The 17,791-nt window shown below is 47.4% G+C and overlaps 1 protein-coding gene across 2 annotated transcripts; it reads left to right on the top strand.

Annotated features, from left to right (window-relative positions):
• The first annotated feature begins 14,029 nt into the window (after positions 1-14,029).
• Positions 14,030-16,725, top strand: DUSP1 (dual specificity phosphatase 1). Of its 2 annotated transcripts, XM_009904643.2 has the most exons (4): positions 14,036-14,535; positions 14,686-14,834; positions 14,991-15,210; positions 15,725-16,725. In XM_009904643.2, exons 1-4 carry the CDS (start codon positions 14,166-14,168, stop codon positions 16,093-16,095), a joined length of 1,110 nt encoding a protein of 369 aa, XP_009902945.1. In that variant the 5' UTR covers positions 14,036-14,165; the 3' UTR covers positions 16,096-16,725. The 2 variants fall into 2 exon arrangements, with proteins under 2 accessions (XP_054024511.1, XP_009902945.1); XM_054168536.1 differs by having other exon boundaries at positions 14,030-14,834.
• The last annotated feature ends 1,066 nt before the right edge of the window (positions 16,726-17,791 follow it).

The following is a 17,791-nucleotide window of genomic DNA, read 5'->3' as shown; positions in this document are numbered from 1 at the left end:
TTTTTTTTTTTTTTTGTACCTGCTTCTCTTCTTTTCCTGTGGTGAAATTGATGCTGTTTATAGGTGCCATAAATCATCCCTGCACGCTCAAATGCCCTCTCTGTACAGGAGGTTCAGCGTGGGCAGTAGCAGATATCCTCTGCTCTGCCTGCTAAGGCTGCTTCTTGTCTTTCTAAGGGATGGAAGAGAATTCCCTGCTCCCATTGCTGCCTACTTGAACCCAGTTTCTTCACTGACACAAAGACACAAGCAGGTGCTTTTGCTACTACCCTGCTCAGAAACAAAACCAAAACACAAACAAAAACACAAAAGGAAAAAAGGAAAAAGAGAAAAGAAAGAGGAAAAAAAAAAGGGGGGTGGGGTGGGGGAGAAGGTCAAAAGAAGCCTAATAAAGACCCACAAACTCATTTTTGAACATCACTGGTCCAGGAGGGAAGATCTGAACAGCATGTCCTGTAGCAGCTAGCCTTTCTGAGAAACTGTCTTCCACACATTAAAGTTTCAATGAGAGAAATACTGATCATTTGTTTCCCTTTCGAAACTTTTTTTCCCCTGTCAGTACTGACTGTAAAAAAACACACAAAAGAAGGGAAATTATTGACAGAGTGCACTTATCTAATCATCTGATTAGCTTTCTCACTGATTGTCACACTACCTTGTTGGACCCTGGCTTAAACTTTCAGGTCTTATGGGCAATGACTGTGTTTTTCCCACTTGTCACAGAATCATAGAATCAATAAGATTGGAAAAGACCTCAAGGATCATCAAGTCCAACCTGTCACCCACAACCTCATAACTACTAAACCATGGCACCAAGTGCCACATCCAATCCCCTCTTGAACACCTCCAGGGATGGTGACTCCACCACCTCCCTGTGTTTGTATGGGTCCCTGGTGATACCCCCAGACAAAATTGCCATTGGCAGGTGGTACTTTGTGAGCTGCCCACAGTGTGCAGACTTATTGGAGAAGGTTTCTGAGCCATCAGGTCACAGTCAAGGTGTCCAAGCCCCTGTGTGTCTCCTGCCAGTCATGGACAGGACACAATACAGCCATCAAGGACAAGGCTGACGGTCAGGCTCTGCTGGTGCTGCATGCTCAGGCTCAATCAAAAATGTAATCTTTAAGTAACAATGCCAGTAAGATGAACTCATTCCTGTTGCTTTCTTCTGCTTATAATTGGATACTACTGGAAGATGAATGAGTGGAAACCATTTTATCAAATGCATTCTTCCAAAAATTGGTTTTCAGTTCAGGGATCCATAGGAAAGATGTGAACAGTTTTCTTTAGTTTGAGCTGAGAGCTCTATAGTTGAACTCAATCTTTTACCTAAGAATTTTTCATTAGACCATGTTCACATTTCCCTTCCCTTCCCTTCCCTTCCCTTCCCTTCCCATCCCTTCCCTTCCCTTCCCTTCCCTTCCCTTCCCTTCCCTTCCCTTCCCTTCCCTTCCCTTCCCTTCCCTTCCCTTCCCTTCCCTTCCCTTCCCTTCCCTTCCCTTCCCTTCCCTTCCCTTCCCTTCCCTTCCCTTCCCTTCCCTTCCCTTCCCTTCCCTTCCCTTCCCTTCCCTTCCCTTCCCTTCCCTTCCCTTCCCTTCCCTTCCCTTCCCTTCCCCTGCCTTACTTCCTTGTGTTGAGAAAGCAAAGCAGAAACTCGTTTTTCCATTGCAAAGGCAGTACCTTGACAAGCAAAGTGTGTAAAAGGAAGTCAAACCCATCTATTCAGAGAGGTTTCCCTCTGTGACTGTAAACACTAACGTTTTCTTAAAGAAATAACATGGTTGACTGATAAGATTTTCCTTTCATTTCCACCCCAGAGGGAAACCAACAGAAACTTGTAGCAGCTGCTTTGTCCTGGATGAGCCCACTTTGAGCTTCTAAAGAGAAAAGAGATTGTGATCAATCCCCAGACCGTGTATTACTGCTATTCACAATTTAGGGGTTGTAGTGCTGACTGGGCTTTTCCAGCTCCTTTGCCTGTAGATTCAGACACCTCTTTTCCACATACTAATGGGTCATTCAGCACAGGGGTGTGAGAAGGGGAGAGGAGAGTGAGGAGTGGACCTGGAGTCCATATCCACTTGCTTTATGGACTATGGACAAGTTTCTTCACTAAGCTGCATACCCCTTGACATCAGACATAAGTCAGCAGTGAGGAATATGTACAGGACCTTCAGATAGGTGCAGCCAAGGCAATATTTTTCCACTTGTACTTTTCATGTTATAGCCTGTGGTGCCTCTGCCATCTACCACTGAGCCATGCTTCTTGCCATATCATGCACTACATTCAGAGATGAGAGGTGCCACCATTACCCTAACAGGGAGAAGACAGACTTGGTTTCAAAGTCTGAGCTAAAGCTGCAACACACCAGGTGCCAATGAGAACCTTTGCCTGTGGAATGACATTTTTGTCTCTCTGTGCTCTGGATGGAGATGGAGACCACTGGCTGAGCATCAGGGCTTTCAACATAAAATGTGTTAAGATGGGTTATGCCAGATCTGCTTTCTTTATTTAAGACCCAAATGCCTCCAAGGCCAGTGTATTTCTGGACAGATGACCATGTGCCTTGTAATCAGTGCCAGCAGAAATCAGAACCTCTCATCTCCACTTAGAGTTACAGAGGCAAGGATTTGTTTCCATAGCTGCCTGCTCACCTTCTCACCAAGCCAGATTCCTGCCTGGTGTAAATCAACTTTTTTCCATTGACTCTCATCCACTATTCCCAGGCAGATTTACTAGGAAGACTACAAGCAGTCCACCCCAACCCTCCCCAGGTGCATTGTTTGGCATGGCACATGCTGCTGGTCTGGTGCTGGTCTGCTCTAGTCATGAACTCTGTGGTGACAGGTTGGACTCGATGATCTTTGAAGTCTCTTCTAACCTTAGTGATACTGTGATACTGTGAAGTGGCTCTGTGGTCCCCCCAGTCCCACAATGGCTTTGTACAGTAATCTGAGGGACTCCAGAGGAGCTGCACCCATTGACAGCAGGCAAGAGATTGGCCCACGGCAGCAATTCAGCTGGTTTGTCATGGACACTTTATAAACAAAAGTCATCTGTTTGAGTGTAATGTGCCATCCTGCTAATTCTAAGTAAAAAAGACACATCATGCAGTTCCCCAGGGGGAAAGATTGTGAGTAATGGCAGTGGCACAGAGCCTGCAGCCCAGCCAGCATGCCAAACAATATTCCAAGAAAATACTTCTGAGTTACAAAAATTGCGTAAGAGCGCTGATTATTTTGGAAGTACAGAAAATGAAGTTTGGTTTCTAAAAAAGCAAACACATATTTTTAGCCTTGCTCTTCTCTTGATCTTGCACTAATGGGAACCATCTGCACTGGGACTGGCTGACGTTCCTGGTAAATAACCTTTCGCTGCAGCATTCCAGATGTTTCGAAGCCGTCTTTGCGAAGAAGCGTTTGTCTCCTTGCCTGTCACCGTCCCCTTTCTGCCTTCCCTGCCCAAGCTTTCTCCAAAAAAGATGTCTTTTTTTGTTAAACTTCATGATGATTCTTGCTCATTAGTGGGGAATGCAAGCTTTAATGAAATTGGAGGTTTGAGGAGGAAGCTGGGAGATTTAGACGAAAAGAAAAAGACACACCAGCGGAGGTGGAGAGGGATTTCTATTTCATTCTGTTCTTTCTCGGGATCCCAGCTATTGAACAGACCAACATTTATGTTGGTATTGAGAGTTTTTAATGTGTCAGACTTGTATGGGCTGTTCAGATGTACTTTACAGCAGCAAGAGACTTCCCTGTACAACCTGTGGCACTCATCACGTAGGAAAGCCCAGTGGTTTGCTTTGCCGCCTCTGCTGTGCTGTATCCTGCAGCCAGCTCTGCAAACAAAAACATCCCTGGACACAGTCAGAACTGTGGAAGGAAAATAGGGGGATTTAAAACCATCCTTTAACCTTTCTGATGCTTTTGCCTAGAACCTGCCTGAAATCTGCTGTGTGACTGCTTCATTAATGCTGTAACTTGGGCTGGAGTACAATTAGATAAGAGAAGCTGTGCTTCCAGTGTCAAACCTCCTGCCTGGGTCTCCAGCACAATGTCTGTATTCTCAGCTAACAGCATCCTACTCATAGGCAAGGAACCATTTGGCATGTACTCTCCACTTGGTAATTCCTTTGTTCTGAAAAGCTTCATATTTGTGCTGAAGCCTGTAAGTGCTGAAGCACTGTAAAAGCTCTAGAAGGTAAAGGAGAGTCTGTCTTTTGGTTTCTGAAGGCTTTGGGGTTGTGAGCCTCTGCTGTGGTTAGGGCATTGTGATTGCATTTGCAGCAAACTCCATTTCTCTGGGGGCTCTTCAGGCTGGGACATGGTGCAGAGCTGAGCGGTGACAGGGTTTGTAGGAAGCTGTCCCTTTGTTCTCTTGTTACCTGCTATCAAATTTGTTTCATAACAAAGGCTTCCTGAGCTTGGGGCTTTTGTGTCTCTTAATACTGGTAATATGATTTAAATATTCTGGTGATTCATTTTCAGTCCAGAGAGCTGAATCAGCCATGTAGAACATAACTTGCTTCTCCCAAACCGCTACCTTTTCCATCCTTTCTCGTCATTTCTATAAGAGGATGATTCATGCTCCTCTTGTATTTACCATCTGAGAATATGCCCAATTCTTTTAGTTAATTTCACTTCTTGTTCCTCTTTTTCAAGAGAAAGGGAAAAAAAAAAAAAAAAGTGCTGAGAAAAGCAACGTGATGGCTGATTGATGTGACATCCCACTGGTGGGGCTGGCATGTGACCTAAACCTGAACTGAACAGAGAGAAAAAGAGAGGGGGAAATGCCTGGAATTATTAAATTGATCAGAGCCCAAAGTGAGGAATTCAAACCTCTGGGTCACCTTTCACATTCTGGGTGTTCCAAGTGAGGGCTTGTGTTCAGGTATAGCTCCAGTACAATGATGTTATTTTTGCTCACTTAAAAGAAGTCCCTTATTTTATTTAGTTATTCAGTTTTTATTTATTATGGTTGTGACTGACTCAACCAATTAACTGAGGGGGGAGAGGTTAGTTATTGATTTTCCTGATTACATGCAAGAGCTGTCTCTTCTCAGAGATAGCCATAAGATAGATAAGAACATGAGGATATCTTTATGGCAGGCCTTGGGAAAACACACAGACTCTTCTCCCCACTTTCCATCTGAGACATTCTGCTTCTCAGCAGCAGGTTTAAAATCAGAGAGCATTTCCACCTTCCCTCTGTCACTGCCAGTGCAGCCCCTCACCAGACTCAGGGCTCCCTGGCTGCTGGCCCAGGTCAGGGCTCAGAAGGTTCTCTGTCCACGGGAAGCTGTGACCATCAGGGACCCGTCTGGCTGCCACCCTTGAAGGACAGTGTCCCCCAGCTTTCAGCCCCTTCTATTCTAGGGCTCCCTTCAGCCTGCTGCTTTCATGGGATGCTTTCTCCCTTTATTGGGAAGGGAGATTTTTGCACCACAGCAGCTGTGAAAAAACACAAAACTCTCCAAGAAGTGTATTCATATGAGTATCCCTTTGGCTGGGCCTCTCTCTAAACAGAGCTCAGCATTTTGTGCAGCAGCTGAGGTGAAATCACAGCTTGCAACGGGCTCCAAGAGCCGCAGGGCGCCTGGCCATGTGTGTGGCCACCCCCAGGAAAAACGTCCCATGTTTGGGCAAATTCATTTGAGCCAACACTGCTGTATGACTTCACTCCTCATTCATCCCCATCAAGAAACAGTTTGTCCAACACTGCACAGAAGGACGGCACGAACTCTTGCTAGACTCACCTGAAGGTTTCACAGCAAGGCAGTGAGATCAGCTCAGCGCTGTTTGATCAAATCAAGTGGGGCATGAGCAACGTGGGCAAGCCAGGGGTGGCCATGACAAGGCATTTCATGGACAAAGAAATGGGTCTTTAGATCCTTCTCCTGGATGTCATGTCCTGTCCTACTCGAGATGACACTCAGAGGACACTCTACCGTGACTCACTCTGCCCTGTATGCTCTCATATACTTCTGAAAACAACACAGTGGGCCAAAGTTTGGCTTTTTCCACAGGCTAAAGGTTTGCAGATTCAAAACAGTCAAGTGTTATTCTCTCCTATGACTAATCCTGTGTTTTCACTAACCGCTATTACACACAAACATCACCTCACTCTATCACATGAGGGTATCGTGTCATATTGCAAATATTTTAACAAACTACATGGCAGAAAATGAATAAGCAGTTCTGTAGGTACTGATGGGGGGGGATTTTTGAACAGCTACAAATTAAATACTAAGATTGCCTATAAAGACCTTGGAAGGTCAGACCAGGTGGGGGTTGGTCTCTTCTCCCAGGCACCCAGCACCAGAACAAGAGGACAGAGTCTCAGGCTGTGCCAGGGGAGGTTTGGGCTGGAGGTGAGGAGAAAGTTCTTCCCAGAAAGAGTAATTGGCCATTGGGATGTGCTGCCCAGGGAGGTGGTGGAGTCCCCATCCCTGGAGGTGTTCAAGAAGGGATTGGATATGGCACTTGGAGCCATGGTTTCGTTGTCATGAGGTGTTGGGTGAGGCTGGACTTGATGATCTCTGAGGTCTTTTCCAACCTTATCAGTTCTATGATTCTAAGAAAGCAGGGAAGAAGGTAGAGGAATAAAAAAAGGACTCAGATGCAGCATGTGTGAAGCAATACCCACTGGAATTTCTTTCTGCTTTGCTTCCCATCTTTCTTTCTTTCTTTCTTTCTTTCTTTCTTTCTTTTTCTCTTTCTTTCTTTCTTTCTTTCTTTCTCTTTCTTTCTCTTCCTTCCTTCCTTCCTTTCTCTTTCTTTCTTTCTCTTTCTTTCTTTCTTTCTCTCTCTCTTTCCCTCTTTGTCTCTCTCTTTCCCTCTTTCTCTTTCCCTCTTTCTCTCTCTCTCTCTTTCACATCCTCTTATGAAGTCTCACTCTTGTGTCTCTACATTGAGTTACTCTATAGTCTGAGAATGTGAGAATTGTGATTTTTTGATAGCAAACCTCACATTATTTCAGACAGTTTACAGTTGCTTTTGCTGTTACATCCTATTCTGTTCCTTCAGAAAATAACCCCTTTCTATACTATTAGACAGTGAGACAAATTTAGACCTGGCAGATGATAGAAGTGATGCAGATAAGTAGTGTGAATACACCAGGAGAGCCTGCCTTCTGTGTCCTTGATTCATGTGCTAAGCACAGAGCTTTATGAAGAGGCAGAAGTACCTTTCCATCACCTCTGCAGCTTTTGGCCCTGACAGTCCCAAGTTATTCCAAGCTGCCTACATCCATGTGAAGTTATTCTTGTGGTGGAAGCAGTTAGTGTCTGTAGTCTTTCCCTCACAGGGTCCCACAGCAGCTGGTTACACTGCCAAACAAGGTCTGTAAGGACCCTCACCTCCACAAGTTGGTGGCAAGAAATGTATCTATAGCTAATGGAGAACAGGTTTGGAGGGGTTTGGAGCACAAGCCCTATGAGGAGAGGCTGAGGGAGTTGGGGTTGCTTAGCCTGGAGAAGAGGAGGCTCAGGGGAGACCTTATTGCTCTCTACAACTACCTGAAGGGAGGTTGTAGTCAGATGGGGGTTGGTCTCTTCTCCCAGGCAACCAGCACCAGAACAAGAGGACACACTCTCAAGCTGTGCCAGGGGAGGTTTAGGCTGGATGTTAGGAAGAAGTTCTTCATAGAAAGAGTGATTGGCCATTGGAATGTGCTGCCCAGGGAGGTGGTGGAGTCACCATCACTGGAGGTGTTTAAGAAGGAACTGGATGGGGCACTTGGTGCCAGGGTTTAGTTGATTAGATAGTGTTGGATGATAGGTTGGACTTGATGATCTCAAAGGTCTTTTCCAACCTGGTTAATTCAATCCATTCCATCCATTCAGTTTTTCAGGTTTGTGCTTCCTCCAGAACAGGAAACAGGATACCACTCTCCAGCTGTATCCCTCCCATCTCTGTTCCATCATAATGGGCACAAGTCAAAGTAAACCCACGCTCAAAATCATCCCCTCTGCCTTTCTGTTGGTTGCTGTGTGCCATGTGCATTTATGAAGCCTTACTATCCCTGTAAAGATACCATAGATAAGAACAGAAGAGCAACCTGCAAATGGCAGTGCCTCAGCAGCTCTTATCTCAATCTTTACGAGAGCAGATGGTTCTGGAAATGCAAAGTTCATAGTCACTGCACCCACAAAACGCTGACATCACATGACTGGCAATAAATCCAGCTCTCATGTTTCTGGACAGGAGAGCACGCCTCTCCCTTCTTCTTGGTGAGAGCTACGTCATTTGTTTTCTATTCAAATTCGCCTTCCTCCCACGGAAGCCTTTCCATGCTAGCCATTACAGGATCTTACTGAGAAAATGCTCTTTCAAGCAGTAGGAAGAATTATTTCCCACAAGTTTATTTTATTATATGCCTAACACCTTTCATCTTGAAATAGGGGAACTTTACAAATACAGTGATTTTGTTGGATAAATACCCTTGTGCCTAGTGCATGGCATGATTCATAGCAGATTAATAGAGGCAATTAAATGTAAGATTAAATTGCCTAAACCATTTGCCCTTCTAAGCTGATCCCAGCACTGTGAACTGTATCAGTGCCACTAATTCCCAGAGATTTTCCTTTGGAGGCAGGTATTTAATGATTTTGAATATCAAATCCATGCCATCCCAGACTGGCTGTCTAAAGCCTGTAATCATGTTAAAACGCAGCACTAAGCAACTTGCCTGAGGCAGCTCAGTGAGTCACTGCAAGAGAAAGCAAAACTCCTGACTTGCATTAGCTGCTCAGGCAGAAGTGGAGCCACTTGCAAAATTATGACTGTCCACACTGCAGACTTCTCAAAGTGTCTTGGGTTTCCAGCCGTGAGATGCCATACATCAGGCCCTGTGACAGGCATACATACATGGATGGGGTCATATGGTGCCAGGAGCACTGTCCGGGCACCTCGGGTCATGTAACTGAGCTGCAGATGCAGAGCTGAGTGCAAGCCCCCAGCTGCAGCACAGGGCTAGCTCTGGGGGCTGTCACATTTTTGAGCTGTCAGAGTGTGGCGTGCTGCCTGCAGCATCACGAAGTGACAGAGAGCTTATGGCTCTGCATTAAAAGCACAGCAGAGAAGGGGCCACGATGAGAAGCCTGGAGTCCAGGGAGGGAACATTATGGTCTATGCAGGTGCAGGAAAGGCCCTCAGCATTGCTAGCACCTTCTGTACATCCACCTCTGCCCACAGCCCAGGGTCCAGGAGGCAGCAAGCAGACCAGGGAGGGCAGGGAAGTAGTGAGATGAGATTTTCTTAGGCAGAGCTGGGAGAAAGGGCTTTCCCTGATCCTTCAGTGTGCATCTGTATCCACAATGTGTCTTGAGCTGAAATACCCTAGCTGCTACACCAAGTATTTTCCACTCAGGAAGAAATAGTTAGGCATTGGATGTGACACACAGAAATAAGGGTGTACCACGTTTTCCAGTCTGTGTCTTCGGGCGTGAGACCCCAGCCCATGGCTGGTTTTCATGTTGTTGGGACTAAGCCTTCTGCCTCCCCATTCCGTCACCTCATCAACTCCAACATGAAGAATCTGAAGCAGTCTGAGCTCAACTAAACCTTGTCAAAAAGGGTTAAATCTCAGGATTTAAAACCAAAATGTTTTCAGTGTAGTATGAGTCATCAGGAATTCTAGATTGTTTGTATTCTGTGTACTGTAACCTTTCATCACTGGATTCTTTTCTTTGTCTCCTTCCTTCATATATTTCTTTTTGTTTCTTTCCTTCCTTCCTCCCTTCTTCTTGTTTTATTTTTTTTTCCTTTCTCACTCTTTTCCATCTTTCCTTTCTCTTCTGTTTCTTGTGAATCTCTGTCTCTGTAAAATCTGTCCAAATATTTACAAAAGGAAATGCTGGGTTGTGAAACTGAATTCGGAGAAAAAGTTACACATGCTGAAGAAATGCATCCAGCACGGTTTCCAAATGTTCCCACATGCATTTTTCTTCTGTGTCTCAAGTGTTGAGGCTTGAAGCTTCCTATCTCTAACCAGACAAAACTTGCACTGAGGGCAGTGAGACTCAGGCTCAGGTCAGGTCCAATGGTGCTGTAATTCTAGCTTTGCTGGAAAAGTTCAGGACTGATTTTGGCCACGAGTGACTAGTTAAAAAGCCTGAATAACTGGTATTACTGGAGAACTGTTTGTGCAATGGGCTAGTTCCAGGCCAGGGGTTATCTATGCTTGTTACCAAGTTGCTAACAAATTGGTATTGGTGTCAAGTCAACGCAGAAGCTGTCTGCAGCACTCTGCTACCCTCCGAGATAAACGTCAGCCAGGTCACACTGAGGGACCTGCAGCCGCTGAAGAAAGCCAGAAGGCCAGTCCCACTGAGACAAAGACAACCTGCTGCCATGATGAAACTGCCATGGAGTCACTTTCCCAAGAAATCCCTGATGCCATGAGTGAGGCTTCACACTCATGGGGCATGTCATTATGGATTTATACATATTTTGGCGGAGCAGCATGGGAACTGCTAAAGCCCAGAGGTAAAAGGGACCCATATGCTGCCGGTGTGTCACATCTGCTCGAATTAAAGCATCACCTCCCACCCCCACACTTCATGTTCTTGTTTCTATTATTACCCTTACAATGACATTGTGGCCCGAGTGCAAACACAGATTGTTTTGGAGGAAGGGGTTAATTTTGTATTTCCTGGCTTTTGTTAAGCCAGGAAATCTAACCCTTAAGAAAGCCATTCAGGTCAGGGTGAGTTCCTAAAAGCCACTTCAGCCCTGTTTTGTATTTTCCTTTCTTTCATTCTTATGGCAGGTTTATTTAAGAAAGGAAAACAAAAATAAAGTAAAGCGAGGAAATAGCTAGTCCAGGATTATAAACGATTGAGTACACACTGCCACATGTGATGAATTTTTTTCTTCCTGATTTGAGCTGGGTGTAAACAAGACCAGCCCCAAAAGTCTCATAATTACATAACTCCATCAAAGAGCAATTATTATTGCTGTGGTGGCAAATCCCCATTGTGCAAAGGCCTCAGCTGAATATCTTCCCTGCGCTGTCTCAGAGCAGCCAAGGGATCTGTCCCATGGTGTCTAGCCCACATTTAATATCTGTATGCTGCTGGTTACCATTGTGACTGAAAAGCTTGTTGAGAGCACATGCTGCCTTAGCTGTGCAGGTGTCAGACACAGCCATTTCTGTATACCTGGCAAAAAATGGGGTTGCCAAACTGAAGGAATAAAGTCTGTCTGTCGGCTTTGTTTTCTGTGTGGGACACTGAGAGCTCAGGACAAGAGAAAAGACTGTCAGAGGCATAGGGACAGTTGCATCTATGAGCCAGGGCTGGCTGTTCTCAGTAACAAGGCACCAGCGGCACAGCACCATTAAAAGGACTGACTGCTTTCTATTAAAGTGTTCACTTGAAGCCTCCCAGCCAGTGCTCCTGCTCCTGGAATGCACTAGACTTTGGGCTGGTTGGAGAAGCTCAACATCCTGATAAAGTCCCCTGTAAGAAGGACATTCCCAGCTCCCAACCCTGCAGGGCTTCTCTGTGGCTGAACAGTTCTTGCCTCTCCTGTGTTCCAGCCTGGTGATGCCTTAAATCACTCCCACATCTCACTCCAAAAGAGTAAAATGAAGTGACTCTGGGTATAAAGCTACAGAAAGGTTAACATCTCAGGTTCAAACCAAAAGGAGGACATTTTCCTCTAGGAAAAGAAGATGGATAAAGTCCTGTCTTGTGGCCATCTGCTATACTGGTTTCTGCTACAAAAATGTGGCAAGCAATTGACTATTGACAATTCCTGCTGTTCACCTCCTTGGAAAGATCTGTGTAGGTCAGTGTTTGACAGATGACCTTCAAGGTCACCAGAGCTTGGCCATGGCACGGTGGTGTCGCAGGGACAAGCAAGTCTCATGAGGAGTTGGCTCAGAGTGCATCAGAGGAGGACAGGCAGGTCCACTGCCACCTGCAGTGTGGCCAATGTTCCCTGCTCGCCTCCCACACGTATTTGGTGTGGAGGGACGTGTCACCTACCCAACTGACAGCCTCTGTGATCACACCCAGTGATCCACTGTGGACATCTGTAGAGTCCCAGTAAGACAGTGGATGATGGTGTGGTGGAGCGGAGTCATTTCCCAGCATGCAGTGTGTAAGTGTTTCTCTTGCAATCTGTTTCCAACCCACTGTTAAAAGAACAACAATAAATGAATTGAACAAAAAGTGCAATCCTGTGTTTATTTTAAAAGAATGTGTTGAAAAAACAAATTTGCTTTGAGGCTGCAGTTCTGGCAAAACCCCCTCTGCTCAGCACAGCAGAGCAAATCCTGCAATAAGTAGGTAAGCCAGAGCTGGCACTCACCCACCTGTGCCCTTCACCATTCTCCTTCCTTCCAGGTATCCATGGGAGCCTGAAAAGTCCTGGACATCTTGACCAAATACAGAGCCTGGCTGGTCTGAGAAGAAGGTCTGGGGTGGTTAAAGACTGGGAACATGGGGAGAAGAAGGAAAGTTTGAGAGGGAGTGATGGTTGGCAGCCCATGAGGCTGGTGAAGAAGGATGGTGGGAGAGGTGCCCTGGTGTGAGGTGGTAGATGAAGAGGTCTTCTCTAAAAGGAGCAGCTGAAGAATGGAAGTGAAAACAGAAAACTGCTGAAAGGGGTGAGGAAGGAGCAGCACAGCTGGGGCTGGCAGTGCGGAGGGGGAAGAAGAATTGACAAGAAAGGGCTGGAGGAAAAGCACCAAAGTGGAAAGAGGTGCAGGGGGACGAGAGGTGTCCAAGAGCAGCAAGCGGTCAGGAGCTGGTGGGGCTGGGTAGGCATTGTGGGAAGGCAGGGGAAGTGGAAGCAGCGCTGACTGGAAGCCCTGACTAAGAAACACCCGAGTGTCTTGGTGGAAGCTGGTCACCCACGGGGAAAATAAAACTTTTGGGAAGCGCTGATGCATTACTGAGGGGGGAGTGGAAAAGAGAGCTCCTGCTATTCCACTGCCAGTTGCTGGGCAGCCCCAGCTTCTGGGGGCGTTCTCAGTGGGGAAAACGAACTTTGCATGGGGTGTACATCTACATTTTCTTCCTTACACATAAAACATGATGGGAACAGCTCTCAAATATGTGTTTACATTACAAATATATATATATACAAATGTAAGCATACACATATATATTTATGTGTAGAAGCCTGTACATGTTTATATATGTTTATGCATGAATGCAAATGTATGTATGCGTAGACACATCTTTAAGGAGACTAAGCACACCCACACCCAAGGCTCTACATCCCCCCACACTGCTGCTCAGCAGCTTCCTCCCCACTGAGTCCTGTGGGAAAAGGGGGAGCAGACAGTACTGGGGGGCAGTTGGACATAGGGTGCCCCAGCCATGGACAGGGGACAAAGCTAACAGTGAGGTGGCCCAAGCCCACAGCACCTGTTAGAGCGGTAGTGGGCACAGGGTGTGTGTGGGAGTGGATGTGTCTGTGTGAGTGAGGGTGCGCTGGTGTGTTTGTAGGGGTGTTGTCTGTGTGTGGGTGTACGTCTGTGCTATGTGTACACAAAGGTGTATGGGTATGTATGAATGTATACCTGTGTGCATGGATGTGCACACACGTGTAGGTATTTACATGGGGATGTACGTGCGATGTATGTACAAGCGTGTGTGCAGGCAGGTGTGTACAGTAATGTCCTCCTCTGTAGGTGTTTCTATGTGAACACACGTGTGCGTGTAAGTAGGGGCGACTGCTGTGTGGACGCCGGCCGATGGATGTGTGCAGTACTGCGTGTGCAGTACCGAGAGCATGGCCATGTGCTGATGTTGTGTGCCTGTGCCGGGGCGGGGCGTGTATGCCCGCTGTCCCACAGCCCGTTGTCTCCTCGTCGCGTTGCCCCGTTGTCTCCTCGTCTCCTCGTCTCGCCGGCCCGCTGTCGGCACGAGCGCGCAGGCGCGCTCCCGCGGCACATGACGTCATGCCAACCGGGCTGGGCGCGCCCGTGCTGGCGCGCGGCCAGGTGACGTCTTCGCGGGCGGACCACGTGACGCGGCCCCATTGAGAAAACGCCGGCCCGGCGCGCGGGCCTATATAAGGCAGGCGCGGGCGTACGGGGCCGGATTGGGTCGTGCGGTGCTGCACTTCCAGGGGTCACCAGCACCTCCGACACCTACCGCGCCCTCCTCATCCTCTCTCCTGCCTTTCTCCCCTTGGCTGGAGCCGCCATGGTGAACCTGCGGGTGTGCGCGCTGGAGTGCGAGGCGCTGCGAGGGCTGCTGCAGGAACGCGCCGCGCAGTGCCTCGTCCTCGACTGCCGCTCCTTCTTTTCCTTCAACGCCGCGCACATCCGCGGCTCCTGCAACGTCCGCCTCAGCACCATCGTCCGCCGCCGCGCCAAGGGCGCCCTGGCTCTGGAGCACGTCGTTCCCAACGAGGAGCTCCGCGCCCGCTTGCGCCAGGGGCTGGTCCACACCGTGGTGCTGCTGGACGAGCGCAGCGCCGATCTGGAGCTGCCCAAGCGCGACAGCACGCTGCTGCTGGCCCTTGGCACCCTCTGCAGGGAGGCCCGCGGCGCCCGCATCTGCTTTCTCAAGGGTGAGTGGCCCCGGGACCGCCCCGGCCGCCGCCGGAGGGGAAGGGAAGGGGGCCGCAGCCGGCTTGACAGTGCCGCCCGCGGGGCTCCGCTCGTTCTCCGTGGCTGCGCTGTGCTCACCCGGCACCTCTCTCTTCCCTCTGCCCCTGCAGGAGGTTACGAAGCTTTCTCGTCCGTCTGCTCCGAGCTCTGCACCAAGCCAGCTGCTCCCACCGGGCTCAGCCTGCCCCTAAGCGCCAGCAGCGCTCCCGGCAGCGCTGACTCGGGGTGCAGCTCCTGCGGCACCCCGCTTTACGACCAGGTGAGCGGAGAGGGGCTGGGGCGGAGGGTGAGTGTGTGTGGTGCCAGACGGTGCTTTCAGCCCGGGCAGCCTGCCGCTTGGGTGCGGCGTCGGGAGGGGAGGCTGTGTGAAAGCCGCCGGGCAAAGTTAACCGGTTGTCTGTCTTTCCTCTTCCAGGGTGGCCCGGTGGAAATCCTGCCTTTCCTCTATTTGGGCAGCGCTTATCATGCCTCCCGAAAAGACATGCTGGATGCTTTGGGGATCACAGCGTTAATCAACGTCTCAGCTAACTGCCCGAACCACTTTGAAGGGCACTACCAGTATAAGAGTATCCCCGTGGAGGACAACCACAAGGCGGATATCAGCTCCTGGTTTAACGAGGCGATCGATTTCATAGGTAAATGAGCTCTTTGTAGTCTGTGCTTTTCCTGGGGTAATGTACCCTGGGACCAGAGCTTTGCACAGTGCTTTCCCCAGTAAAACCTACATTTGAAACTGGAGGATTTAATTCTGTAGGGCAGATACACGCAGGGGATGTTTCCATTAATTTTTATTCCACTCAGAGGAATAATTTCAGCTTCATAAAGCTGTTTGAAGTCTTGAATCAAGAGGCACTGGTCTTGCAAAAAAAGAGCTAGTGAATTTAAGCAGATCAGTATGAAAGTAATCTTGCAAGACTGCTCAAGTGACCTGGAGGAGCTATTAGTATAATTGGAATTGGAGCCCAGAATGAGAATAGCCGGACCGTTGGTTCCCTCAGGACAAAGGCTCCCTTTGTCTCAAAAGCACAGGGTGTACCTATTAGGCTAAGGAAGGGGATGGATTAAAGAAATGTGAAACAGCAGCCTTTGCATTTCCACCTCTGGAAGCAGTGAGACTTGTTTGCTAACTGTGTATTTTAATTCTTTCAGACTCTGTTAAAAATGATGGAGGAAGGGTATTTGTGCACTGCCAGGCTGGCATTTCCCGTTCAGCAACCATCTGCCTTGCTTATCTTATGAGGACCAACAGAGTCAAACTGGATGAAGCCTTTGAGTTTGTGAAACAAAGAAGAAGCATCATCTCCCCAAACTTCAGTTTCATGGGGCAGCTGCTTCAGTTTGAGTCACAGGTTCTTGCCCCCAACTGCTCAGCAGAAGCTGGTAGCCCTGCTATGTCAGTACTGGACAGAGGAGCATCGACCACCACTGTCTTTAACTTTCCAGTCTCCATCCCTGTTCACACCTCATCCAGTGCTTTAAGCTATCTTCAGAGCCCCATCACCACTTCCCCAAGCTGCTGAGAAGTGGGTGAAATATTACCAGAACTCAGACTTACTGTCTCAGAAGTGCAATAACTACAGGGACAGTGTCATCAGTCACTTGTGTTTTTGTGGGGAACCATCCCAGAACAAATGTCATAAATGGAGAGAAGTTCACATGATGCACTAGGTGTATTGACTTTTCAAGCCAATATCTGGATGTCTACCCAGAGATCAAAAGACACTGTCTCTGCCTGAGCAGCTCCTCCTTGTCTGTCCTAGGCCTGCTCCATGTTTAGTAGCATGCTCACCAGTATTCCCATTCCTGGACACTTTGAGCAACACTGATGCTGTCCTATTTATTTATTTTTACATTAGTGCATTGGGGGTTTTGCCTTCACAAACCTAGTTTCATTTCTAGAGAAACCAAATACCTCAGTATTTTTTGGTACTGTAATCCTCTGTGTGTACATATGTCTGCTCTTCTTGTTTCCCAAGCACTGACGTGAAAGCACCAGGCAAGTGCTTTTTTGGGGTTTTTTGTTGCCAGGGGTTGTATGTTTGATTTATTTATGATGTGAAATAATATATTTCTTCTTAGGAAGACATAGTTTTGTTACATAACTCTTTTTTTTTTTATACAAACAGAATAAATTATGATATTTCTATTGAGCTGGATCATACATTCTTTAAAGTCTTGAACTCTATAGTCCCCAAACTCGAAGCTCCCAGGTGAAGAGAAGTAAGAAATCTGAGTTTCCAGCTCTGCAGATGTGAGGTCTGGACTGAACTAGAGAGGAAGATGGGTTTAAGCAATGTAATTGACTAGAAACTGCTGCTTGTGGTGTTTTCTTTGTCCCCATATAATTATATGCAATGGCAGAGAGCTAAGGCTGTCCTATGAGCTATAAGGTGGCTTTGGCTACAGTGATAGCCACAGAGGTGTAACAGTTTGAACCACCTGATACATGGGCACAGGACTATATGAAATTATACATATTCCTACTAGGAAGCAGGAAGAAACTTCCTTATTGCATGTGTAATGCTTCAAAGGTCAAGTCTAAAAATTAACCCCTTGGTAACAGATTTCTAATGCCTTGTGAGTTTGTGCCAAAGTGCTTTTCTGTCCACTTCTTTGATTCCTCCTTGCAACTCAAACTGCTTCTGCTGTCTCAAGTGAAGTATTTGGCTAGCTGGGCCATCTTTTGTAAACAAAGTGGGGAATAAGAAGGGATCAGGTAGCCAAGAAGTGACTTATTTTCTTAATCAGACCTAAATACATTATTTCCTGCTGTAGATTCTCACTAGTGTGACTTTAATCTGGCATTTCAGTTGCAGCAAAATGAGGTTTCTGTAGCATGTCAAAAGGCAGGCAGGGGAGGTCTCACAGAGCAGCACTCCTGGCAATTTGTGCATAGGAGCTGTGGGGTGAGGGTGATGGGCAACAAACACTACAGGGTTAATGCTGTGGGGAAGAGGTGCAGCTGGAAGCTTGCTTTCCTAGGCAGGGTGAGAGCACTGGTGACAGGGAGATGGATGTTGGGGAAGCATTAGGACATTGGCTGTCCTTGTCCACCACAAAAGGAAGCCACCAGTCCTTGCATCTATGAGTTGAATCCTACTCTTCCCTGTCAGAAATGGTTTTGCTTGGGCATATAGAACAGGTTATGGCTCTGTGTAAAAGCAAAGCATTTTAATAGTTATGGTCCTGAGCTTACAGATTAAGGTTTTATAGACG

This window comes from Dryobates pubescens, chromosome 16, assembly GCF_014839835.1.
Source record: "Dryobates pubescens isolate bDryPub1 chromosome 16, bDryPub1.pri, whole genome shotgun sequence".
Lineage (NCBI taxonomy): Eukaryota > Metazoa > Chordata > Aves > Piciformes > Picidae > Dryobates > Dryobates pubescens.
Note: the sequence above shows the minus strand (reverse complement) of the source record. Positions and strands in the feature narration are given on the sequence as shown.

Excerpts from the sequence above, each read along its gene's own strand:
- DUSP1 (XM_054168536.1), top strand. The coding sequence starts at position 14,166 with ATGGTGAACCTGCGGGTGTGCGCGCTGGAGTGCGAGGCGCTGCGAGGG. Across the intron at positions 14,835-14,990 it reads GCACCCCGCTTTACGACCAG|GGTGGCCCGGTGGAAATCCT; the intron begins GTGAGCGGAGAG and ends TTCCTCTTCCAG. Across the intron at positions 15,211-15,724 it reads CGAGGCGATCGATTTCATAG|ACTCTGTTAAAAATGATGGA; the intron begins GTAAATGAGCTC and ends TAATTCTTTCAG.